We start from the raw sequence: 25,012 nt of genomic DNA on the forward strand, positions 1-25,012 counted from the left end.
AATTACCAAACATCTTACCATGCAGCAATTACTGTTTAATATTCAAACAAATAAAAACATGGATGTTGTTTTAATTTGAAAAAAAAAAAATTAAAACAAATGACTTAATTAGAAATTTCGGTGGTTTGGACTGCATCATGTAAAAGGTTACTTTAAATTCAGAAATTATTGCGAGGTTTTTATTATTTTGAAATATTTTATATGAATAAAACAGGATTTTTCTCAAAATCGTAAAAATTTAAAACGCATTTAAGTCTTAAATGACAAAATCGCAATTCTAAATGCACGCAATAATTTCTAGGCTTTTGGTATTACGGTTGCAAAATGTACTGCTTAAGTTTGAATGTTTATAGTTTAAAAAAAACACAAATATTGAAGCTATTGCATTGTGGACCTTTTTAAAATAAGGTATCATTTAGTCATTGATGTATTTTGTAGGTATTGCTACTTGAAGCTGATTACTAAGTTATGGTTACGTAAAATAATTACTTGCAGTTGTTAAAACAGCGAAAGTGAGCGTCAAAAACAGTTTTGTTTTCGAACATGGATATTTAGTAAGGTTCTGATTATTTTATTGTCTTTTATCTACATAATAAAATTTGCGGAGATTACACAAGGAATAGTATTTGCTCCTTTAACCATATTCATATTTTGAATCCTTCAATGAAAAGCAAAGGGTTATCTCAATAAATCTGCAATTTTGGGGATCAGTAGTTAGTATCAGGTATTGACTTGTCTTTGACTCTTGATTATTGAGTACTTCTTTTAAATTTTCATATAGTTTTGTTACTTAAGGAACAATATGCATTCCATTTGATTGCTGAATGCCAATGTATTAATTTCTCAAAACTTTTTAACTTGTATTTCATATTTTTAGGTAGTCGTGTTGATAGGCTATAGTTGATAAAAAGTTGTGCATGAGCTAAACTTAGGTCATTTGATATTTGCCAAAAAAGAGATTTATACAAACATTCACGGCTGGTAAACCATTAAATATCATCCAAATTTATGGATAGATAAACTCATCGTAGAAACCATAATTTAAATTTTGTAATGACACCAGTCTCGCTTTCCGTCTACAAACGACTCACCAGTGATGCCAGTGAAAAGTGCGAAGTTCAAGAGCATTGAGGGCCATACATTCCTATAAATTTTGCCAAATACAGCGAATGTAATACATTCCGGATAATAAAATCTACACTGTAGTTTGTAAATATTATTATCATAAAAAGATTAGGCCAAGCTGTGTCAAATCTTGTTCCTGATTTTAATTTTGTCTTTGAATTCTCTAATACCTAATCATGGTGTGAAGAGAATGAGACATTAAATACTGTATGTCCCATAAAGTGTACGTTCCGAAAAAAAAAGTTCTGTTTTTACCGTTTAACCATAATAAACAAAGACAAACAGAATGATTCTTATATTATTTGTTCTTCAACCTACAACGATCTAATACTAGTCTTATTTAAAGGCATTAACTGTACTAAATCATACATTATTTCTGCTGTTGTCTGTTCTATAGTCGGGTTGTTGTCTCTTTGACACAGTCCCCATTTCCATTCTCAATTTTATTGTTGAATGTGTATAATTATAGGCAATCGTTCACAGTCAATAACCACTAAGGAAAACAAATATGTATCTAAGACTAAAATATCAATCAGTACACATCCAATACTCAGTTATGCTAGTGTGAAGATGTCACTCACATGATAAACAAACAGTTAGGAAAAAAATGACCCTTTGTTATGTCAACATAAGGATATCGGCAGATTGTAGTGGTGTGAAACATGTGAAAGTGTATGTTTTACAGCAATATTTCGTAGTGTTTAAAGTTACAGATAAAAACGTTCAATAGGAATACCAATACAAAAATATTCAAATATCTAATTCATTTAATCATAGTGCTACTGTAACATTAATAACCTTTCAGAATACGTTGATTTCAAGGATTGATAATAAAATTAACGGTACTAATTTTCTTGCACCAGATGCGAATTTCGACAATACATGTCTCTTCAGTGATGCTCGTGGCCAAAATATTTGAAATCCAAAGCTTATATAAAAGATGAAGAGCTATAATCCAAAAGGTCCAAAAAGTATAGCCAAATCCGTGAAAGGAATCAGAGCTTTGCATGAGGGAGATACATTCCTTAATTTATAATAATTTCTATCATTTTGTAACAGTAAATTTTAATAACACAAAAAATCCGTATTGATAAATTAGCCTTGATGTAGTAGACATTAAATTGATCTAGCTGGTCTATATGGATTAAGTAAATCCATATAGTTTTAAATGTATTCGCGTGTATTTGTACGTATGCACCATTGACCTTCTCTTTTTCAAATTTTGTTTAGAAAGAGGAGATGTCAGAGCATCTTGTTGAATCACGTCTTTGATGTATTAAAGACGCTCGAAATCAATATAGTAATGTTCATTGTATTACGCTTATCTGAATAGATTTATGATCTTAATATACATTTTTTGATAAAAGTTTCGCTCAAAAATGATGGCGAGGTTCCCTTTTTTATATACTTCACACCTGCTTTATCGAAGAACGGATTCAGACAGTTAAACTCTAAACTATATTTAGTTAGTTCAACCGAAGCACATATTTGAACAGTAATTCTTCCTTAAAAAAAAACAAATTTGGACAATTTTATCCAAGAACCGATTTGAACAGTTCATCCCCGGTTTTTGGTTTAGTTTGTGTTGTTTATTCTTTAGTTTTCTATTTTGTGTCATGAGTACTATTGTTTGTCTCTTTGTCTTTTTCATAACCATGGCGTTGTCGATTTATGAGTTTAACTGTCCCTCTTTTATATGTATAATGACAGAAAAGAGATATGCGGTGCATGTATTATTGTCAATTTAATACATATCCACACTGAATCATATACAACGATATTAATAATATGTCGATAGCCTGTACTTTTGTAAATTCTGGTAGACACAGGTATCATTGTTTGTTTTTAAATGTTATTCCTGTTTGCATATTCATCAGTTTGCAGGTTTGTAAATCGTAAATGACATCAAATGAAAAACAGAGGACAAAAAAATTTTCTGTATAGATGTTTATATTTGTTCTATCATGCTGCATTTAAACTTTCTCTTTCATCATTATTAATGAATGTCTTTGTTCTGGACATGCAATAGACGCACATGGTTGTAATGTTTCCTTTACACACATATAATACAAAACCTGCAAAGTAAAAGTCATTTGTTATTATAAAACTAAGGTTTTAACTCCCTCAGGCAAAGTTAGCTTTAAATGAATTTGGCTGTTTATTTAAGGTATTTTTGACATATAGCACTTCTACGATTTTCGGTACTTATCCATCTTTGGATATCAAATGTTTGGCTTTGAGCGTTCCTGATGAAGGTTAATTCAGCAAAGCGCTTCGGATGCAATTATTTATTAAACGTGTTGTTTTTTATTCTTTACATCACTGGGTCGATACCTCTGCTGTTGGACTATCAGTCCCCGAGGGTATAATCGGCTCAGTAGTCAGTGCTTCGGTACTGACATGATTTAACAAATTTAGCTCAAATTGTCCGTTCATAATTTATAAATTATTATAAAACTAAGGTTCCAACTCCCTCAGTCAAAGTTGGCTTTAGATGAATTTGGCTGTTTATTTTAGTTATTTTTGACATATAGCTTTTCAACGATTTTCGGTTCTTATCTATCTTCGGATTTCAAATGTTTGGCTTTGAGCGTTCCGATGAAGGTAAATCTAGAAAAGCGCTTCGGCCGCAATAAATTATTAAACGTGTTGTTTTCAATATATGACATAACAAAATTCTTGTCAGCACCTTACAAATACGTTTGACCAGTCATTTAATGAGTATCTAACCCAAATGAACAGTCATTGTTATAGATATCACGTGTCAACAGTAGTACAATACGATTCGTTCTCGATAGTCTCAAACGATAATGTAATGCAAAATATTTTCCGTTCAAAAGGAGATTTTATTAACTGTAAAAATATGCAAATTATCCCTGGTTAATTTTTCCTATATAAATGAAAGCTTTAAAATAAACGACATTCTTTTATAACAGTAGTGTTATTGTAAACGCAATTAAATACAGATGATTATCACTCAATAAAATTGGATAAATAATATATTGCCATTGGTATTTTATTAGTTTTGGGTTTTATTTCAAAGCTAGTGTGCCTCGAATATAATTCAAATGACAATAACACTTATGAAAGCAACGGAAATGGAAAATCTTACTGGTCTCGCTTTTTTGTTTTCGTTTATACAAACATGAATGTACGAATTATAAAATGATGCAAACAATTCAAAGAGGGCATCGATGCAAAAAGAGGTTATTGAATTTATGTATTTCTAATAGGGGAAAGAAAAACAAATATAACGTTATATAATTAGATTATGTAAATGGTGCGCAGTTTTTTTCCGGTTTTGTAATTAATTACAAGCTTACTAACTTCAAGAGCTTTCTGTTTACTGTGTGTAATAATTTTGATAATTTCAAACGTTCATGTATAAAAATGTGTGTGCATACCAAAATGGAATCGAGTGTCGATGAGGAGTCTGCAGACAAGCTTGTTCCACTGCATCACACGATGAGCTTGTTGTCTTTTATGGCGACAAACATAACATCTTCATTACAATTCTTACGCTTAACATGTTTACACAAAGACAGGATGAAGCATTTATTCAACACATAACTATTGTTCGATGCTGTTCTCATTTATTGAACCTTTTTCTTCTTGATTCTGTATATTATTATTGGTTATCAGCAATTCATTCATCCATATGCAAGTAATTGAAAGTGTTTTAAACGAACTGAATGTATCTATTATTTAATCTACCCTACATTTGTATCAATCAATTCATTCCATTTTAAACAGGTGTGCAACAATTTTACAGAATGAAATCTTTATTTAAAAAGAAGAACAATGAAACAACTAGTATCTCAATTGTTTGTAAAACAATTGAAAGGTCTTTCCTGTGAAGGGGATATTTTCGAAATGTACTTTGAACGACCTTTCGTTTGATATAAGACAAGCATACCTTCTGGAACTTTGCGCTTTTAACACTTAATGACCTCATCCGCCTAATTTTCGGGATCGGAAGTATGATATATGTAACATAGACTAGATGAGCTTTCATTTGATATACGACAACGTCATGTTCTAGAAAGTTTGATTTTTGCACTAGATAACCCCATCCAACTAATTTTTGGATATCAAATGTACATATCATGACCTTTCATTAGATATACAACAACCCTATCGTAAAAAAAAAAAAAATGTTTGCACTCAATGACCCAATCCAACCAATTTTTGGGGGACGTCAATTTGAAATTTGAAATGTAGGCTGTATGTTCTTTCATTTGATATGCGACAACCTTATTATCTGAGAAACATGAATGTTAGCACTGAATGACCCCATCCTTCCCTCTGGGATAAAAAGAGGTTTACAATTTTCATTTTTGAGTAGAGTTTATTGAGACCTTCAATTTGATATATCAGATGACCCCATTTGACAAAGTGCCAAAAATGATGCAATATCAACGATATAAATAGAAGTTATGAAACTTACAAAGTCAATGCAAAACATGAAAATTTCAAAATGATTTTTTGGTGTTTTTTCCATGGAATGTTTATGGTATTTTGTCAAACATATAACTATGTTAACCTCTTCAATTTTTTAAACATTTTAAGTGGTAAGCTGTTGTTGATTCAGAAATACATGCCGCCGCTCGCAAAATTTCAAACTGCATTATCTCTAAAACGACAATATATATCTCAAATCTGTTCAATGGTAAATGATCTACAGTTAAAGAAAAAGAAATGGGACAATTTAAAAGTTCACCAAGGTCACAATTAATCATCAAATATATGATGCAATACCAAACTTGAGAAGAGGAAGTCGTAGATACATGGGACTATCACCATTCAACCTAGGACCACTTGACCTTTCAAATATCACATGGTCAAGGTCATAGTATAATGTAAAGGTCAAAGTAGAATTTCACCATGACCTGACATTGACCTCAAATTGAAGGTCTTGAATAACTGATCATCTTTGCAGTTTATAGTAGGTTGATATCTGTTACTTTTTAAAAGATATACAGTTGTTAATATAGTATTAAGAATTATATTGTTATAACTTTTGAACAGACAGTCGGACATTTTTGAACTTAATGTATAAAATGTAGAGCCTGTCAAGAGGAACAATTTATAAGCAGTATGTATGCAGCAAACTCTTCGTTTTCTTAATATGCAAGCTTGAAATTGCACTCGGTGACCTTTGACCTTTGGTGCAAATTGAAGGTCACATGAACTTAATATTATTGGTGTAGATCCTAAGTCTCTATGACTTCCGGTTCTCGAAATACAATTTTCAAAAATTGTGTATATTTTTTCAAGGGAAATAACTCCTTATAAGGGTTAATAACAAAATGATTGTATATGTTTATCAACATTGCCATCTGTTCTTGTGCATGTTGCAGTTTTCAAATCGATCATATCTCTAATACTTTTTGGGAAAAATGCAAATAAAAGAAATTGTGAAGAGATGATGAAATCTTTAACAATGTCATCTGGTAATACTTCATGATGAGGTCTATTGATGGCACATATTTGGTCTTCATAACTTCAAAAGAAACAATAGGCGAGCATGTAAAAAAAATGTTGGAAGAAAAAAAAGAAAAAGAAAAAAGAAACATTAGAAAAACAATAAGGTCTTTCCTCGAGTAGAGGAAAGACCTTAAAAATAAACTTACCAATGAAGATGAAAACAACGACAATTAAAACAGGCGTGATGATCTTTGCTGTCTTAGAATTTTTTTCTAAAATATTTAATGATAATAGAAATAATGATAGAATGACAATGACATCAACAGCAACAAGGTTTTATAAAAAAAATATAAACAATATATTTTTCTTAAGATGGTAATAGTGATAATAATAATAATTATAATAGTTATAGTTACAAAAATATTAATACTATTAATAATATTAATAATTAGAAGAATCCTAATAATGATAATAAATAGCAGTGAAATTAATACGAGTATCAATAAGAATAATGATGCGCCAAACGAATATGCTTTTATCACTAAGCCCGTCAGGCAAGACATGTCTCGTACTATTAATAACAATGATTTAGACAATTTTTTACGTATTAAGTTTGTTTGTTTTGTTAACACATCGTTGCCAATGTAATGGATTTTTATGCAATTGTACTACAAGTGAGAGATTTATAAAACCAGCTTTTATCTGTAATTTTCTACATAAGAAAATGTGGTATCATCAGGAATATGACAGTTGATTTCCATTCGTTTGTTCTGCTTGAGCTTTAGATTTTTCAATTTGATAAAGGACTCTCCGTTTTGAATTTTCCTTTGAGTTCGGTTTTTTTTCATTATCTTACGTTATAGGTTAAAATAAATAATCAAAATTTATTTTTTCAATTTTTTGTTCAACATCTCTACGTTTTTTTAATTTTTTTAATTTTTTGTTCAACATATCTACGTATTTTTTCTTATATACACTTATCCTTCCAAAGTAAGTGCTTTTAATAAATGGTGTACTAAAAAAATGATCCATTGATAACATAATAGGTAATTTGGAGGTAATGAAAATAAAACATGTTGAACATGTTATAAAGAATGCCCCCATTTAAAAAGCACTTTCAGTCTGTTTCAAGTTTTACCTGAATCCAAGTGTTTTCTGATCCAAATGTATGACGGATGCGTGTCAATATTGTGAGTGCATGGCGGGATTTGTTTTGCTCAATCTTTGGATTGTCTATCTAGGGGTGTATGGACTTGTTTGTCTTTTTTTCAATTTTCTTTGCCATTTTGTTATCAGTTCGTCAAATTAACATAATGACAGCAAAAAGATGAATAAAAAACCACGAAATCATAACAATTTCAACATTAACCTTAACACAATAAAGATCAGGCAACTGCTTGCTTTTCAGTAACTGCATCAGATTTGTTTTAACATTAGGTACATGTACTAAAACTTCAACATGCATTTTTATATTGATATGCATTTACGAACAGAAGTTAAATATATTCATCAGTTTTATATAAAAAAAAAAGGAAAAAGGTACTAAAGGGATATTCAAACTCACAAGCCGAAAACGAAATGTCTTATTGTAATATAATTCTTTATGTATACAATATTACATACCTGTATCTGTACAATTTATTTTTGTATTCAACTGGAGTATATTATATGACAGCAGTCTGCAAACTATAGCCAAGTTGTCATTGCATTGACGTTTTTCAAAAGCAGTTTTATAATGCAGACTTGAGTTGAAAAATATTCCTATAGGATTTGACAATACAGTTACATCTACCCAGTTGTTATCCTACAGAAACAGTACAAAGAAAAACATTTTTCAGGTATGCACTCGTTTACAAATATTTTCTATGAATCTAATTTACATAAAAGTGGTATCATTCATAAGTAAAATTTCAAATTTTGCTGTTAATCCACACAAAAACCAAATGCAGTGATTCATATTGCCATAAAAAAGTAGAGATGAGGCATCCATTGGGTGACAGAAAATACACAAAATTAACACTATATTCCAAATGGATAATCATAAAACATCTTTTTAAAAGTTTTACGACACTTTCTTTTTGATCAAAACAAATTGCAGTTTTAGAATAAGAATAAAGAGAAAATGCCTTTTTTTTAATCTATGTAAATCAATAAGTAATTTAGATTAGAAGCCCCTCAGATATGACAAGCTAACATCTAATACAATCATTACTATTAAAAAAATATACAAAGTTAAATTTGATTTCCAGATATGATATATACATATTTGTAATAAAAAATGTCAAAACCAAAACTAACAGCGGTTCTGCAGAATAGTTTTCTAGTGAATGATTTCAAATGTCATATCATTTAATATATACATGTACACGCCATTTATCACCATGACTGTTCCTTCTGTTTTTTTCATTTTGTTCAAGTGTATCGTAATACCCTGCATAAAAGTTGAAAATATTTTCAGTTTGTTAAACTTCTAGCTTATCCTATTTATGTTTAATCTTATGCCATATTTTAATTAACAGAATTGAAAAAAAAACATATAGTTAACAATAGTATTACCCCGATTTTCATCTTGCATTTTGGTTTTGGATATACTTTGTAAAAACTGATCCTTAAATCTAATTCCCTCTCCTCATTTTGCTCAAGATTACTTTCGATATCTTTTTTCTTTGGTTTTTCTATATACAAAAAAGAATTCCCAAAATTGAAAAATAAAAGAAAGTAAAGCTGGTAGTAACATCTTAATTTACCTTTTCAATATATATTTGTTTGGTATATAGCTTTGTCGAAGAAGAAAAATAAAAATAAATATTATTGGTTTGCTTACATAATTCTACTATCAATAGTTTCTCACGAGCAATTGTTGTATTATTATAATTACTTTTATTACTTCATTATTGTCATTATTGTTGTATACCAATATTGTATTTCCAACAGAAAGTAACCAAAAGTAAGCGTGCAATAAATTATAATATTCAGTAGTGCAATAAATCTTCAAAATTTATGATGACAAAATCTTAGTTTTAACCAATTTTTACTTTTAAATATTATATTACTATACAATAAAAGGGTTATTTCGTGAATATTGGGGACTATTGTCCCTCGCAAGCTCGTGCAATATAAATTCTACTCGGGATACAATTCCCCAATATTTATGCAATAACCCTATATTATTAGTATTATTAATTATATTACCATAGCTTATAACAATTGCTTGTGTGTTTTGTACATGTTCACATTTGTAAAAAATTATCCTGAAATTTAATCTTAGAATCTAATGACTGTTGAAATGCACAGTAGAAACATATTTTTAGGTTCATCTGAAATTGCATAATGATATATTTGAATTGTCATAAATGGTGTAAATCTATTGTCAAAAATGGTTTAATTGTATTGTAAAAATTCATGTCAGATCAAACACTTTTTATAATTTCTGTTAAGTTCAAATTGTATGGTTCCAATTAATACTGTAAATCAAATGATCAATGCTTCAACCGTCTGTCACTATTTGTCTCTTATACCCCAGTCTACCCCGTTGAAAGTGTCAATTATTATAAGACATACCCATAAAATATCGATCATCCAACATCAACATCTGACGGCTGGTTTCCACGCCAAACGAGCACCAATATTCCTCGTTAACATCATTATTGTCAAAATGCATTATAACCAAAGAGAAGTTATCGCATGGATCGTTAGATTCTTCGTAATACTTTGAAGAGTTGATTGAATAACCATTTAGTAACAATGTGTTTCTGTCAGATCCTAAATCCCAACGCCGTGTGACTGTCTTGTCGCATCCTTTCTTTCGATCCACCATACACGTAAGTTTCACGTTGTAACCAAACAACACAGGATTTGTTTCTCGTTGCCAATATACTTTAAAAAGAAATCGAAATAACATAAGCGGTACCATTTTTAATGCACAAGATGCGCATTTCGACAATTATTTTCGTTCAATGCAACTCACAGACATACTATTTTTGATATCCAAATTGTAATACAAATGTAGAAGAGCTGATAACAGCATCCAAAAGAAAGCGAAATCCTGATAAGGGATTACAGATTTGAACCGTTACAGATGTCAACATCTTTATTCTTTATATAATTAGTTATTAATATATCATTTTTTGTAATGTGTATTTATAATATGACAACAATTTGTTATATCAATGTTAAATAAAAAAAAACAACACGTTTAGACCAACTATATACATGTTGTTATGTATAGAATTACCATTAATGATTTTCAGCGAAATGTCAAACATCAAGGATAAAAATAGACGACTGATTTCAATTATGACCCTTGAGGATTGTCGTAATATTAAGTTGTAACGGAAATCTAAGATAAACGCAGTAAACACTTTTTTGATTAGAATCGTGCTGAACAGACTTTTGTCTTTTATTTTTTTTACTACTTATAGTCGTATTGTGGTTGTTTTCTGTGTTGTTACGTCCAATCAAAAGACACTATTTCCTGAGGAGAAACTGCGATGCCTTATGGCTAATGTGTTTACGTCAATATCAGATGGTCATTTACCCTTTGAAGTATCCTATTGTGTCTGCTTATATGAGTCGGTCTCATTTCTTATTAATACTCTAATAATTTTTGTATACTACTATTATTTTACCCGCATTACAGTTGAATCATAAAACGTTGAACCATTATTATAGCATAGATAATTATCCTTCATCAATGAACTAGCTGGATTTCTTCTTTTTTTGTTAGGTAAAGTTGTGGGATGGTTTTGTCATAACATACAATTTACTATCTACGAAAACAACTATTCAAAGATAGCAGGTAGAAAAAGACAATTTCATTTGAATTCATATACAGGAAATTAATAAATCTGAACTGATTGTTTTACAAAAGATGTAACACAGGTAACGTATAGTATAGATATCAAGTTCAGATCCAGACGGGCAAATACCTGGCTATGAAGTTATAATTTTTGATAATAAATCCTAGTAAATGAAATGCTCGCAAGTAAAACAAACATTTAAATACTATGAATTATATAAGAGTGCATATATATATAAAGGAGCAATGAAGCGGTCACATAAATGTATCAAGGACTCTGAAGAAGTGGGTACTATATTTATTCAACGAATACAATCTATATTGAATGGAATATGGTGTTGTATGTATGAAATTTTATCACATATTATTTTTAACACTTAGGTAATACCACAAGTTACGGTTAGTCAATGAGTTAAAAGGTATAGTATATACCAATGATACCTTCTACCGGCTATTTAATTTAGCAAATATTTACAACTTTTAATTAAAAGTAATCTCATAATTGATTTATCAATAATTGAGTTTTGTTAAAAGCACGGTGATTAAAAAAAAGGAGTAATTTACATATTGCATTAACAGTTATCAATTTCTTTCCTCAATAATGGCTGTATTTAAACCAAAACTTTTATTCTGTGCAGAAAACAAAATTGCAAATATGAAAAATATTTAATCACGGCTGGAATATCTACTTTATAAAATGTAAACAAGGACCATACGTGTTACGCAAGATGATCGACATAGCCTAAAACCATAGGGTTATTATCGTGAAAAACGCTGTAAATAGAGAAATTATAACAAGGTAGAAATTGATTAGGGTGTCGAGCTTTACCTTTTGTCTATTACCCTATGTAAATATTTTTTGATAAAGATAAAATTTACCTTGACCTATGTAACAAATAGGTCAAACATAGATGAAATCGTCATACGATTTCCTATTTTGTCGTACCTTTTTTGTGATGTTGAGTAATATCTTTGAAACTTCAAGATAGATAAAAGCTTTACAAGCAAAAGTTATCAGCAAAGCAAGATCATAGATCTGCAAATGAGTTGCAATGGTCGAAATCGATAGCCCATACATGTCACTACTATGGAACAAGAGATCCGATTATATACCAACAATGTCTATCAATGTCAATTTCATTTTTATCAACCAAAACATTTTCAGAAATGTTTCAATTCACTTAAAGACATTGGTATGATAACAGGTTGTTTCCAATTTGCATTTTTTTAAATTCTAAAATTCAGTAAAACTATGTATTTTCTGAATAATACATTTGTGCATGTATTAACTATCTACAGGCCAATTTGCAACACATTTTTAAAGTTTTGTGGTGACAAGTGATGATGAGGTTCCCCGTCTCCCTACAAATATAAGAATAATACACTGCGTTCCGAAAAATCGACATTAGAATAATGACACCACATTTACTTTGAAATTTATCAATCCTGTATAACCAAAAAATTAACTTGCATAAACTTATGAAAAGACAAAAATAGCAAAAGGCTAATAACAATTCTTTTTCTTCTTCTTTCTGGTTGTGTTTCACGTATGTAATTGATCGAATTTATTTAACTGACAACAGTTTTAACATGTTTAATTGGCATTGTATTCATTTGGGAAAAAAGCCAGAAAGTTATATCAGAAAAGTGTGTCATTCAATTTTACAGTATAGTGTACAATATACTGATAATAATGGCTGTTCGAGCGATAGTATAAACATATTACCTTTAGTTTCAACTGCGGTTTGTTTCAGAACAGCACATGCTATCTGGGATATCTGGATACTTATTGTAGCAAGTAACTCTGAACAGAAGACTGCAAATGCTAATCTCATTCTACCAACCAAAAAACATTGTTTTACACATTGTGCCATATTCTTTGATATGACTGGTCTTTTTGTTAACGTGCAACAGAAAATTATAACAATTGCTTGTGTAGATGGTAGTAGAAATACAAACTATGTCTTTAAGAATTCTAAATTAGAAAAAAAAATATCGTTTACCTTACCTAAGTCAATTATCTATCAAAACATTAATTATGAAATCAATCTGGTAAATTTGAATCACATGCATGATGTTGACATGTCATGCTACGTGCGTCTCGGTTCTTTTTTCCCTTATTTGTAAATACGTGTTAGTTCTAGTACATTTGTGCTTATATAACGAACATTAAATGAAAGAACAAATAAATATAATTAATTGATAATAACATTCAGGAGCTAGGTAAAAAAAAAGGTGTTGTCTGTAAATACAGGTCTTAATTTGAACCTTCCGAAAATCTGATATTTTTGGAAATAACTTATACAAGGAGAAACTCATATTCTCTGTGTATGAATATGCATTGCCTAACTGTAAAAATTCAAACCATGTGACGAGTTTATAACTCAGAGCAGGTGCCATTATTTTACTCCTTTCCTGCATGTCAAACTGTTTACCGTATGGCCGCAACAGTTACGGTTCTTTGATCATTAGACTGTCCTCCATTGTTTGCAACCGGTCAATAAGTTCTGAGCTCCAGTTAATTCCACGTTTATGTTGAAAGGTTGTATGTTTTTTATTTTGAAAAAGCAAAAAACAAAAAACGATCATTGATAGATTTTTCATATCTAAGCTTGAATTAGACTCTCCTCAATAACCAAATCAGTTCAAATCTTTAACATATACTAATTAAATCAACTGCAATAGACACTAAGAATGACATAGTTTGAAAACTTTATGAAATGTTTATCAATAAAACCCAAACAATTATCAAAATTATTGAGGAAAATTAAAAACGGAAAGTCCCTTATCAAATGGCAAGACCAAAAGCTCAAATATATCAAACGAATGGAAAACAAATGTCATATTCCTAACTTGGAACATCCATTTTCTTATCTAGAAAAAAGTGGGTTTAAACCTGTTAATATATATAGCTTGCTAATGATATATTATATGATGTATACAAGCTATAACGTCGCCTATCTATAATTGATAACAGATGTCAATCTTAATTGCAACGATTGAGCAAACACTTTTGACCACAACAAGCATGCGAAAAATAGTCCTACGTATGGTAAACTCTTGCCTACATTTATACTTACACATGTTAACTAATTGATAAATCAAACACACATAAAATTTGTTGATGAATTAGCTTATAAAGGCAACAGTAGTATACCGCTTTTCGAAACTCATAAATCGATAGAGATAAAAATAAATCCGGGTTACAAACTAAAACTGAGGGAAACGCATCAAATATAAGAGGAGAACAGCGAAACAACAGAAACACAACAATAAAATGTAACACACACAGAAACGAACTATTATATAACAATGGCCATTTTCGTGACTTGGTACGGGATGTTTTTAAGAAAAAAAGGTGGGTTTAACCTGGTTTTGTGTTATGCCAAACGTCACGCATTTATGGCAATTTAAAATATAACATTAAAATGACAACATTATATGACAAAACTACAATACAAATAAATGGGAGAACATATAGGACAGAAAAATACACGAATATAATTGACACTATATTTTAAATTTAGATGACTAACATATGGTTCTTAAGATACCACTAGGTTCACAATGTATATATATTGTTCCTTCTTTTGATTGGTTCTCTGCTAAACTATTCATCCCGCCCAAAGGACGGTTGGAACTTAGCTAAAAATAGTTGCATGCAAGCTTAGCATAAATAATACCTTTACATACACACTAGATAAACTTGCTATGATGTAATGCGGACGATCTGTTGTGTTTTTTTTCAATATTTTTTTGAAGCGTTTGCGACTAGTATCGCAATCTTTTATCATCTTTGCTTGTGGAGAACACACAACATATGTTAGACAATGGGTGAACATATCAAAGAAATAATTATTTAGTTTTTTGTGAACTTCTGTATGTTTTTTTTCTTTCAGAATGCGGTTTTATTTGAGTTAAGACACGAATTACAATAACATATTTTATGCAAATTTATCTAGTGCAAAACTCAACCTACCTGGTTAATGAAGTAAATATCAAGGAAATAATTCTTCGGTTTTGGTAAACCACACTTTATAATGAATCGTAGTTACCAATTGTTTTTAAATATATATATATTGCTAATAATGATAAAAAACTAAAATAAATCTTTAAAATGAATAGCTAGCATACATTTTGGACGACATTCATATACTGAATATTTGGCAGTGGTCTCAATATGATATATGTTTACAAACATAACCTAATTTTGTTTGACAATGAACAATGACCTCGTTTCTAAAAATAATATATCAACATATGACATAAAATCTTTAAATGACAAGAGTCTATTTTTGATTCTGTTCTGTATTTTCAGACAACCATGTATAAATATCGTTTTTCAGCTATTTTTAGGTTTAAATGTAAACTTTTTTTTTCTAGTTTTCATTTATAATCAGTTATTGACATTAAATCTATGGAAATTTGCATTGGTTAAATGTTAACAGTGTACACAACTGCGACAACAACTGTTATCTTTTAAAAAAACATATAGAAACAGAATACTAGTAAATGACATTTTGATACCATACACAGACGAGTTTATGACATTTGACTTACAATATGTGCGCCCATCTGACAAGATAACCGAAGAAAAGAGCTACTCTACTTCTGAAAAAAGACTTCAATATATATATCGTTGAGCTGGTTTGATAGTGTGGAGATACAATGTATCTATATATTTTGATGCAAGTGCAATTTCCCTATACAAATATATAATGTGATGTCTACACTCTACGAGATTTTATAAAGTTATCTCCAAAAAGGGGATGCTTTATTTTTAAGTTTCTGGTCCATTAAAAAAACAATCAAAAAAGGTATTACTCTTCATGTACGTAAATAACTATTCCCACTTTTTACAAATCACTATTCCTTCTATTCCAACATGCAAATAACAAATGATGTTTTGATAAATGATTTGTTTTTATAACAATCCGGGTTAACATAAAAGCAGAGCAAATGTATAAGCTTAATAAGCACATCCTACAAGAGGTACAAGTGAACCCATACTTAGGGCTCAAAATATCAAACAATCTGAAATAGATTATCCACATAAACAACATCAGCAAGGAGGAACTTGAGAAACGTACCAGAGGCATGTAGGAAAATAGCATACATATTCTTAGTAAGATCGACAATGGAATATGGCGCAATAATCTGGAATTACTCTTGATAGATATAGGAAGATGTGGTGTGAGTGCCAATGAGACAAATCTCCATTCACATAACAATTATGAAAGTAAACCATTATAGGTCAATATACGGCCTTCAAAACGGTGCCTTGGGTCACACCAAACACCAAGCTATAAAGGGCCCCAAAATTCCTCGTGTAAAGCCATTAAAACGGGAAAACAACGTTCATTTACGTTAATACCTTTCATGTTTTTTCAGATAATAAACACAAAACTCATATACACTTACAAAAATAATCTTATACCAATAAAAAACACTGGTCAAGTTGATTAAACAATGTTAATACAATACACATTAATAAATATTATAGTTTGTTTGGAATACCAGATTTATAAGCCAATTATGTTTGTGTTTTGTTTTATAATCTTTGAAATTTTTTTTCGAAATTGTTTGAGAAGCAAAAACCAAGTGAACAAAAAGTGCAGGAATATAATTCTACAATCACGTCATAATAAATAAGGGAGGTGGTATGATAACATTTGAACTATCCATCAGTACCCAAATGACGATGACGTAAACAACTATAGGACACTGTCAACCTTCAACAATGAGAAAAGTATGAAACGATTTAAGATATAAAGCTATTTACCTAAATTAAGAATGCAACCGACGACAACCATCATGACCATTGAATTACAGAATACTGGCTCTTGAACGTGGCAGTCATATATAAAATGTGACGATGTTAAACTGTAACTGCTTTTAAAGTTAATGATAAGTTATGACTTAGATATCCCCGTGGGCATTTAAATCTTTAATAAGTAAATCTGTTATATCATGTTAGAATTGAAGGTCAGTAATAATATGATTTTCTAAGTTTCTCCTAATGTATATTGATTCCTGTTTGGAGGCTTGTTCTTTCTGCTATTCCAAGAAATTATGCAACAATTTGTTAGATAAAAAATAAACGGCAATCCTTGTCATAACTTAATACCAAAATTAAGTCATAGCAAATTTAAAAAATTAAGAATGATCAGGTTCTGGTAAATTAAAATTTGAAGTTTTATGTCAAGTCCAAACAAGCTTGATACGGTGTTGATCAGGTGAAACTTACTTGTTATATCACACTCTGTCTATTTGTGTAGTTTTCATTAAAGAAATGGATTGATTTGTTTCGGCAGCAATAATAGATGCAATGCTGTAAAGAGGTTAGCAAAGTAGTGTAAGCAGCTAGAAAACTACTTTTTTTACTGTTATTTCGTTGAAGCCCCAAAGAAACTAATTTGTTTTAAAATAAAAAAAGATGAAGTACAAATATCTGTGTAATTTGGACATATGAAATAAATCGAATATCAGATAAGTTATCAGAATAACAAGCAATAACACTTTTCCTTAATAACTAAAATTACAACATTTGGGTTGTTTTTCATTGTTGAAACTTTGCGTGGTACACGAGAGATAACTCAATTCATATACAAAAACATTTGGTAAAACTTTTCGTAGTAAAACATGAAAATAAAGGGTAAATTTATATCACATAGTATGAATGCTTTGTTTGATTTTTAGCTCACCTGGCCCACAGGGCCAAGTGAGCTTTTCTCATCACTTGATGACGGCGTCCGTGTCGTCCGTCGTCGTTAACTTTAAAAAAAAACAAATCTTCTCCTCTAAAACTACTGGGCCAAATTTAACCATACTTGGCCACAATCATCATTGGGGTATCTAGTTTACAAAATGTGTGCGGCGACCAAGCCAACCAACAAAGATGGCCGTCATGGCTAAAAAAAAAGAACGTCGGGCTAAATTGTAGATTTTGGTTGATAACTCTAAAACCTCTAAAAAATTCTTGCAAATTTGGTTACTACGTATAATGACCCGGAATTGGGGAGGGGGGAGGGAGGGGGTGGGGTAAAAAGGGAGGGAATGCAAAAGGGTGGGGAATTATCATTTTGAAAACCCTGAATTGCTACCAAGCTCATTGTGATCTTATTTACTTTATATATTTTTTACAGATGTCTAAATGAATGATATTGTTTATTTGTAAGTATGTTAAAAAAACAGGAATGACATACCATCATAGTATACTTAAAACATTTGACTGTTGGATAAAGTTACATATTACACCTATTGAACTGTTTGATAAATGACTATTTGAAAATAGAATCTCTTAACTGTAGGGGTATGTCAGAAGAGGTGAAGAGAAGAGATTTTTTTTTCAAGATAGAGGAAAAGATATGATATAATTATATTAACAGATACACATTGTACTAAAGAAAAAGAAAAGCAGTGGGCACATGATCGGGGGTATAAGGCATTCTTTATCTCTGGTTCCAGCCGCTCAAGACGGGTAGCAACTCTAATGAAAAATAGTTTTACATTTACTATTCACCAAGAAAAAAAAGGATCAGAAAGGCAATGTTATCATTCTAGAAATGACCATTCACGATTATCGACTCTCTCCTGTTGCAATATATGGTCCCAATAGGGACTCTCCAACTTTTTTTGAAAATATAAAAGGTCTAGTATCTGGTATAAAAAATAGCTCCATAATTATGGCTGGAGATTGGAATGTGATGCAAGACTTTGATAAGGACACCTCAAATTATAGTGCTAAAAACAATATAAGAGCACATGATAAAATTTTAGATATGATAAAGTCCCTGGACCTTGTTGAGATATGGCGAGCATTAAATCCGGATACAAAAAGATTTACATGGCGTGGTCCTTGGCTTAAGCAAAGCCGTGTGGATTACTTTTTGATTTCATCTGATCTTGAACCATTTGTAAAAAATGTAGACATGGACATAAGTTACAGGTCTGATCATTCTCCAGTGTACCTGACCTTACAGTTTTACAATCAAATTAAAGATAAAGGCACATGGAAGTTTAACAATAGCTTACTACATTATATGGTCTATGTAACTGAAATAAAAAATTGCATTAGGGAAACTATAAATCAATACTCTCTGCCTGGGAATGACCTATAAACAGAACTATCAGTAAACCCACACATGTTTTGGGAACTCTTAAAATAAAATTGAGAATGATGTATGATAAGAGGGAAAACAATATCATATGCCAGTTATATAAAAAAGAAAAACACAAAAACTGAAAATGATTTAGAACTCAAGTTAGCTAATTTACTTGAAAATTATGAAATAGACCTCTTAGAATAATTAAATTCAGAAATTAAAATTTTAGAAAATGAACTTGTTCAACACGGAGAGAAAATAGTGACAGGTATTATGGCAAGAGCAAAGGCAAGATGGGTAGCAGAAGGTAAAAAATGTCCTAACTATTTTTGTAATCTTGAAAAAAGATTTACAAGTAATTATTATGAAAAGATAAATCCAAAATTAATTAACGATAATGGAGAGGAAATTTTCAATCAAAGTGAAATTTTAGAAGAACAAAAATCATTTAATGAAAAATTGTACTCCTCAACAAATCCTATTCTTCATCAAGAACATAAAAATCTATTTTTTGATGAAAATAATCCTTTTATCCGAAAACTTTCTGATGTACAGAGGTTACAGGCAGAGGGTAACTTGAATGCTAATGAATGCTTAAAAACATTAAAAAATATAAAAAAATATGACCTCCATGAGTTTATTATAAAATCTTTTAATTAAAGCTTAGAAACTGGATCTTTTTCGGTTAGTCAGAAACAAGGAGTAATAACATGCATTCCAAAAGAGGGTAAATCAAAATTTCAATTAACAAACTGGAGACCTATCACTTTATTAAATGTTGATACAAAAATTGCATCAGCTGCATTAGCAAATAGAATAAAACCTTTTCTTGGGAATATAATTAGTGAAACACAGCAAGGTTTCATAAAGGGAAGGTATATTGGATAATGTACCAGGCTTATTTTTGACATTATGGAAAAGGCAGAAGATGATAATCTACCAGGTCTTTTACTTTTATTAGAATTTGAGAAAGCTTTTGATACTCTTGAGTGGTCATTTATAGACTTGGCTTTATCTTTTCTAGGATTTGGTCCTATTTTTTGTAGATGGGTCAAGACCTTATATTTAGAGTATCAGAGCCGTATTACAAATAATGGACATTGCTCTCATTTTTTTAATTTTGGTCGGGGTGTTAGACAAGGTGATACCCTATCTCCATATATCTTTATGTTTTCTTTAGAACTTATAAGTGCTGCACTTAATAATAACCCAGATATAAATGGTAAGTAATAAATGATTCTGAGTATCTACTAAGCCAGTATGCAGATGACTCATGTCTCTTATTAGACGAGCATGAGCAATCTTTAGAAAAATGTTTATATACTTTAGAAAAATTTTCTGAGTGTGCGAGACTTAGGGCTAATTTTGATAAAACAGAAGCCATATGGATTGGGTCAAAGATTAACTCAAGGGATAAACTAACAACTACAAGAAATTTGAACTGGAATCATTCAGGAAAATTTGATCTGTTCAGTGAAAATAAAACGCTTGTAAATTTTGTAGAAAAAAAAATAAAAAATACAGAGCTTACTAAATTCCTTGTTTTATAGAGATTTAACATTTATGGGAAAGATCAATGTCGTTAAATCACTAGCTCTACCTATTCTAATTCAATCATTGACAGTTTTGCCAAACCCGCCTGATGATAAAATAAAATAAATTCAAAATATTTTTTTTAGTTTCTTGTGGTCGGGAAAACCAGACAAGATTGAAAGAAAGGTTATGATAGGGTTATTTGAAAATCGGGGGTTGAAAATGCCAGATATAAGATCTTTTTGTTATTCATTAAAGATGACATGGATAAATAAGCTTTTAGACCCCTTGAATATATCCCCATAGAAAACATTGTTAATGGATCAATACAACAGATAAGGAGCAGACACAATATGGTTGATGACCCCTGATGGTATCCAAAAGATTTCCTCAAATTTTAATAATTTCTAGAAAGACATTTTACTAAACTGAAATATCCTAAACACTGTCACTTATGGGACTGCTCAAGGGATCATGAAACAATCCATATGGCTAAACAAGAGTTTGAAAATTAATAATAAAACTGTCTTTTACCAGAGGTGGATTGAATCAGGAGTTTTCGTTGTAGGTGATTTACTTGATGAAAACAGTATTTTTTTTTACTTTAAAAGAATTCTGCGAAAAATCTAATCTTAATATAAATTTCTTGGAATACCATTCTTTGCTTCATATGATACCAAAAGACTGGAAAAATCTAATCACTACTTCAGAGAAAATTACGCAAATATCTAACGATAAATTTGACTTTATAAAAAACAATAAAAAGTCATGTCAGTTCTTTTATAAAAAATTCTTGTCAATGTATACAGAACGTCCTACAAATCGAGAACACAAAATGTGTAAGGAACTAGGCACTCATATATAGAAAATTGGGATTGATTTATAGGTTATCCTTTTGTTGCACTAAAAACAACAAATTTAAGTATGTTCTAGTTTAAGATTTTACATAGAACTCTCGCCACAAATGCATTATTGCAGAAATATGGGTTAAAAGAAACTAACTTATGTAGTTTCTGTAATGAAACTAAAGAAACCATAAGTCACCTTTTCTGGGAATGTACCCTAGTTAGAAATTTGTGGTTAGAAATTGCAGCGCTTTTCCTAGTTGAAAATAATTTAACTTTAATACTTAATGTGGAAAATATCGTTCTTGGGTCAGAGTCTTGGGATGTTTCCCTAAACTTACTCACTTTTCTGGTTAAATATTACATTTATAAATACATGTCGCTTTAACACTTCATTACCGTCTCTTACAGGTGTCATAGCTATGATTAAAAATTCCTACCGAATAGAAAAAATATCTACCTCCTTTTACAGATTCCCTAAAGCAAGAGAGAAATTTGATAGTAAATGGGAAGTAATTAAAAACTTAGTTCACATGTGAAGAGAGATCTTTCTATTTTGTACTTACTTAAGGCTTTATAATAGTTCATGTAGAATTAATAATATGTTGATGCACATCACAACTGGACAGTGATTTGTGTTCATCTTAAAAGTACTATCTATGATTATTGATATTGTTATATGTATATTGATATACTAGTTTTTGTTTGATTGTATTTGAATTATCTCCACTTTACTTATGTTGATATTTATTATGTGATTCTGTCCAACATGTTATCTGTTAATGATCTCTGGTTGCCTCTCCTGGTACCTCTCATGTTCAAAATCATTGTATAGGTAGTGATGCATATGGCTAGAGGAGAAGGTTGTTGCCATCATTAACCTTATCAGCATATTCAGGTATTCTAATCCAGAGTGATAAAGGATGTTTATGATCGAGTATGAAATTTAGAACAATTAGCCTAACTAACATCTTAAGTTTAGACTGTTATTGAAAAAATTAATATCAATACATGTATTATGAATTAACTATATAATTATGTATCACAATACTTGGTGTGTTTTCAGATGAAATAAAAATAAATTACAAAAAAACCTCTAAAACCAAAGCATTAAGACCAAATCGGACATGATGTTAAATTATTTACCAAGTCTAGATCTATCTGCCCTAAAATTTTCAGATGAATCTGACAACTGGTTGTTGGGTTGCTGTCCCTGAATTGGTAATTTGTAAAGAAATTTTGCCATTTTTGGTTATTATCTTGAATATTATAGATAGAGATAAACTGTAAACAGTAATAATGTTCAGCAAAGTAAGATCTACAAGTAAGTGAATATGATCAAATTGGTCAGTTGACCTTTTAAGGAGCTATTGCCCTTTACAGTAAATTTTTAACAATTTTCAGTAAATTATAACAAAATATCATCTGTAACTAATGGGCAAAGTTCATTATAGATAGAAATAATTGTAAGTAGCAAGAATGTGCAGTAAAGTAAGATCTACAAACACATCACCATCACCAAAACACAATTTTGTCATTAGTCCATCTGTGTCTTTTGTTTAATATGCACATTTTTTGATTGAGTTAAGTCTGCCAATTGATATTTTATCGTATGTTTTTCTTTGTTGTGATTTTATGCTATTGTTTCAGAAAAAGGGAGAAGGTTTGGATCCATTAAAACGTTTAATCCCGCTGCAAATGTTTGCACCTGTCCTAAGTCAGGAATCTGATGTACAGTAGTTGTCGTTTGTTTATGTAATATATACGTGTTTCTCGTTTCTCGTTTTGTTTATATAGATTAGACCGTTGGTTTTCCCGTTTGAATGGTTTTACACTAGTAATTTTGGGGCCCTTTATAGCTTGTTGTTCGGTGTGAGCTAAGGCTCCGTGTTGAAGGCCGTACTTTAACCTATAATGGTTTACTTTTTAAATTGTTATTTGTATGGAGAGTTGTCTCATTGGCACTCACACCACATCTTCCTATATCTACATAGACCAAGATGAGCGACACAGGCTCTGAAGAGCCTCTAGTTTAAAACGTTGTAGCAAATTCAAAACATGAAAGTACTGTGACATAAGGAGGAAAATGTCTATAAGTTACTTTTAACTATATTACCAATACAAATGAAAGGAAGAGACCGATAGCATCAATTGAGCCACATATCTTCTAAAACGATACAAAGCTAGAAATATTTGTGATAAGATGTAAAAGTGTTGTGTTTTGTACTTTCAAAACTTTTCTTTGATCGAAACAATACTTTTTATACAGAAACGTATTTTTTTTTAGAAAAGTACCTGATTTGGAGACCGTTATCGGTATTTGTCTTATACGATTTCTAGCGTGCTCAGTCGATATACTGCACCGCCCGCTAAATTTGAAAAAATTCTTTGTTTCAACGCTTTACTCATTGTACCGCGATTTCGCGAGCATCTTCTGGTATATATAGATTAAAGCCTGTTTTTCAAATATGATAGGTGTGGACAAAGATCAATGCGGAATGTTTACATTGTTCTTTTCACAAAAAGAACTCCCTGTTTTGCACAGAGACGCTTTACATGTATCAAACCAAAAAATTATCAGCGTCATTAAAGTATTAAATCAATATAGTGGACAAGGATATTCTAACTTTCACTAACTGACTAAGCACATGAATTCAACATTAGTGTTTTGGTGATGTTTGTGTTGCTTGGTATTGAGTTTTTTTTTTTTTATCTTAGTGTTGTTTTGTTTTTTCTGCATCTTATGTTTTGCCTTGGCATTATCAGTTTCTCATTTCTATCTTTTTAATGTTATAAATTATACGAGAGAATAGACAAAAAACATAGGTGAAATTTTTTATTCAAGCAAACCATATTACCCGATATATATGAAATAGTGTCTTTAATAGTCTTGGAATTTTATCAATGTGATTAAAATACATTAATCATAAAATATTCATAAAACATTGGTGAATTATCTATGATATGAAGCTTCTTTTGAATTTTTAAAGATGATTTTACAATTCCAAGTCAAGGATTTAATCATAAAAAGGGTGAATGTTCCAGTATTTGGACTATAATACTCAATAATGTAATTTTCATGAATTGTCTAAGACGGGTCGTATTATGGTATACCGTTGTTCGTCTATTCGTCAGTGTGTCTGTCCGTCATCCTCACTTTGGACAATTACTTAAAAACG

General features: G+C 30.5%; 1 protein-coding gene across 3 annotated transcripts; it reads right to left on the reverse strand.

The window, feature by feature from the left end:
* Window positions 1-2,845: 2,845 nt before the first annotated feature.
* LOC143075246 (uncharacterized) lies at window positions 2,846-15,485 on the reverse strand. Of its 3 annotated transcripts, none has more exons than XM_076250606.1 (7): window positions 15,330-15,485; window positions 13,077-13,186; window positions 10,114-10,428; window positions 9,109-9,227; window positions 8,176-8,356; window positions 6,759-6,824; window positions 2,846-3,200 (listed from the first exon to the last, which is right to left on the reverse strand). In XM_076250606.1, the coding sequence occupies exons 2-7, from the start codon at window positions 13,183-13,185 to the stop codon at window positions 3,088-3,090; spliced, it is 903 nt and encodes a 300-aa protein (XP_076106721.1). In that variant the 5' UTR covers window position 13,186; window positions 15,330-15,485; the 3' UTR covers window positions 2,846-3,087. The 3 variants fall into 3 exon arrangements, with proteins under 3 accessions (XP_076106721.1, XP_076106720.1, XP_076106723.1); XM_076250605.1 differs by having other exon boundaries at window positions 13,077-13,325; XM_076250608.1 differs by lacking the exon at window positions 13,077-13,186.
* Window positions 15,486-25,012: the final 9,527 nt, after the last annotated feature.

The sequence above is a fragment of the Mytilus galloprovincialis genome, chromosome 5 (genome assembly GCF_965363235.1).
Source record: "Mytilus galloprovincialis chromosome 5, xbMytGall1.hap1.1, whole genome shotgun sequence".
NCBI lineage: Eukaryota > Metazoa > Mollusca > Bivalvia > Mytilida > Mytilidae > Mytilus > Mytilus galloprovincialis.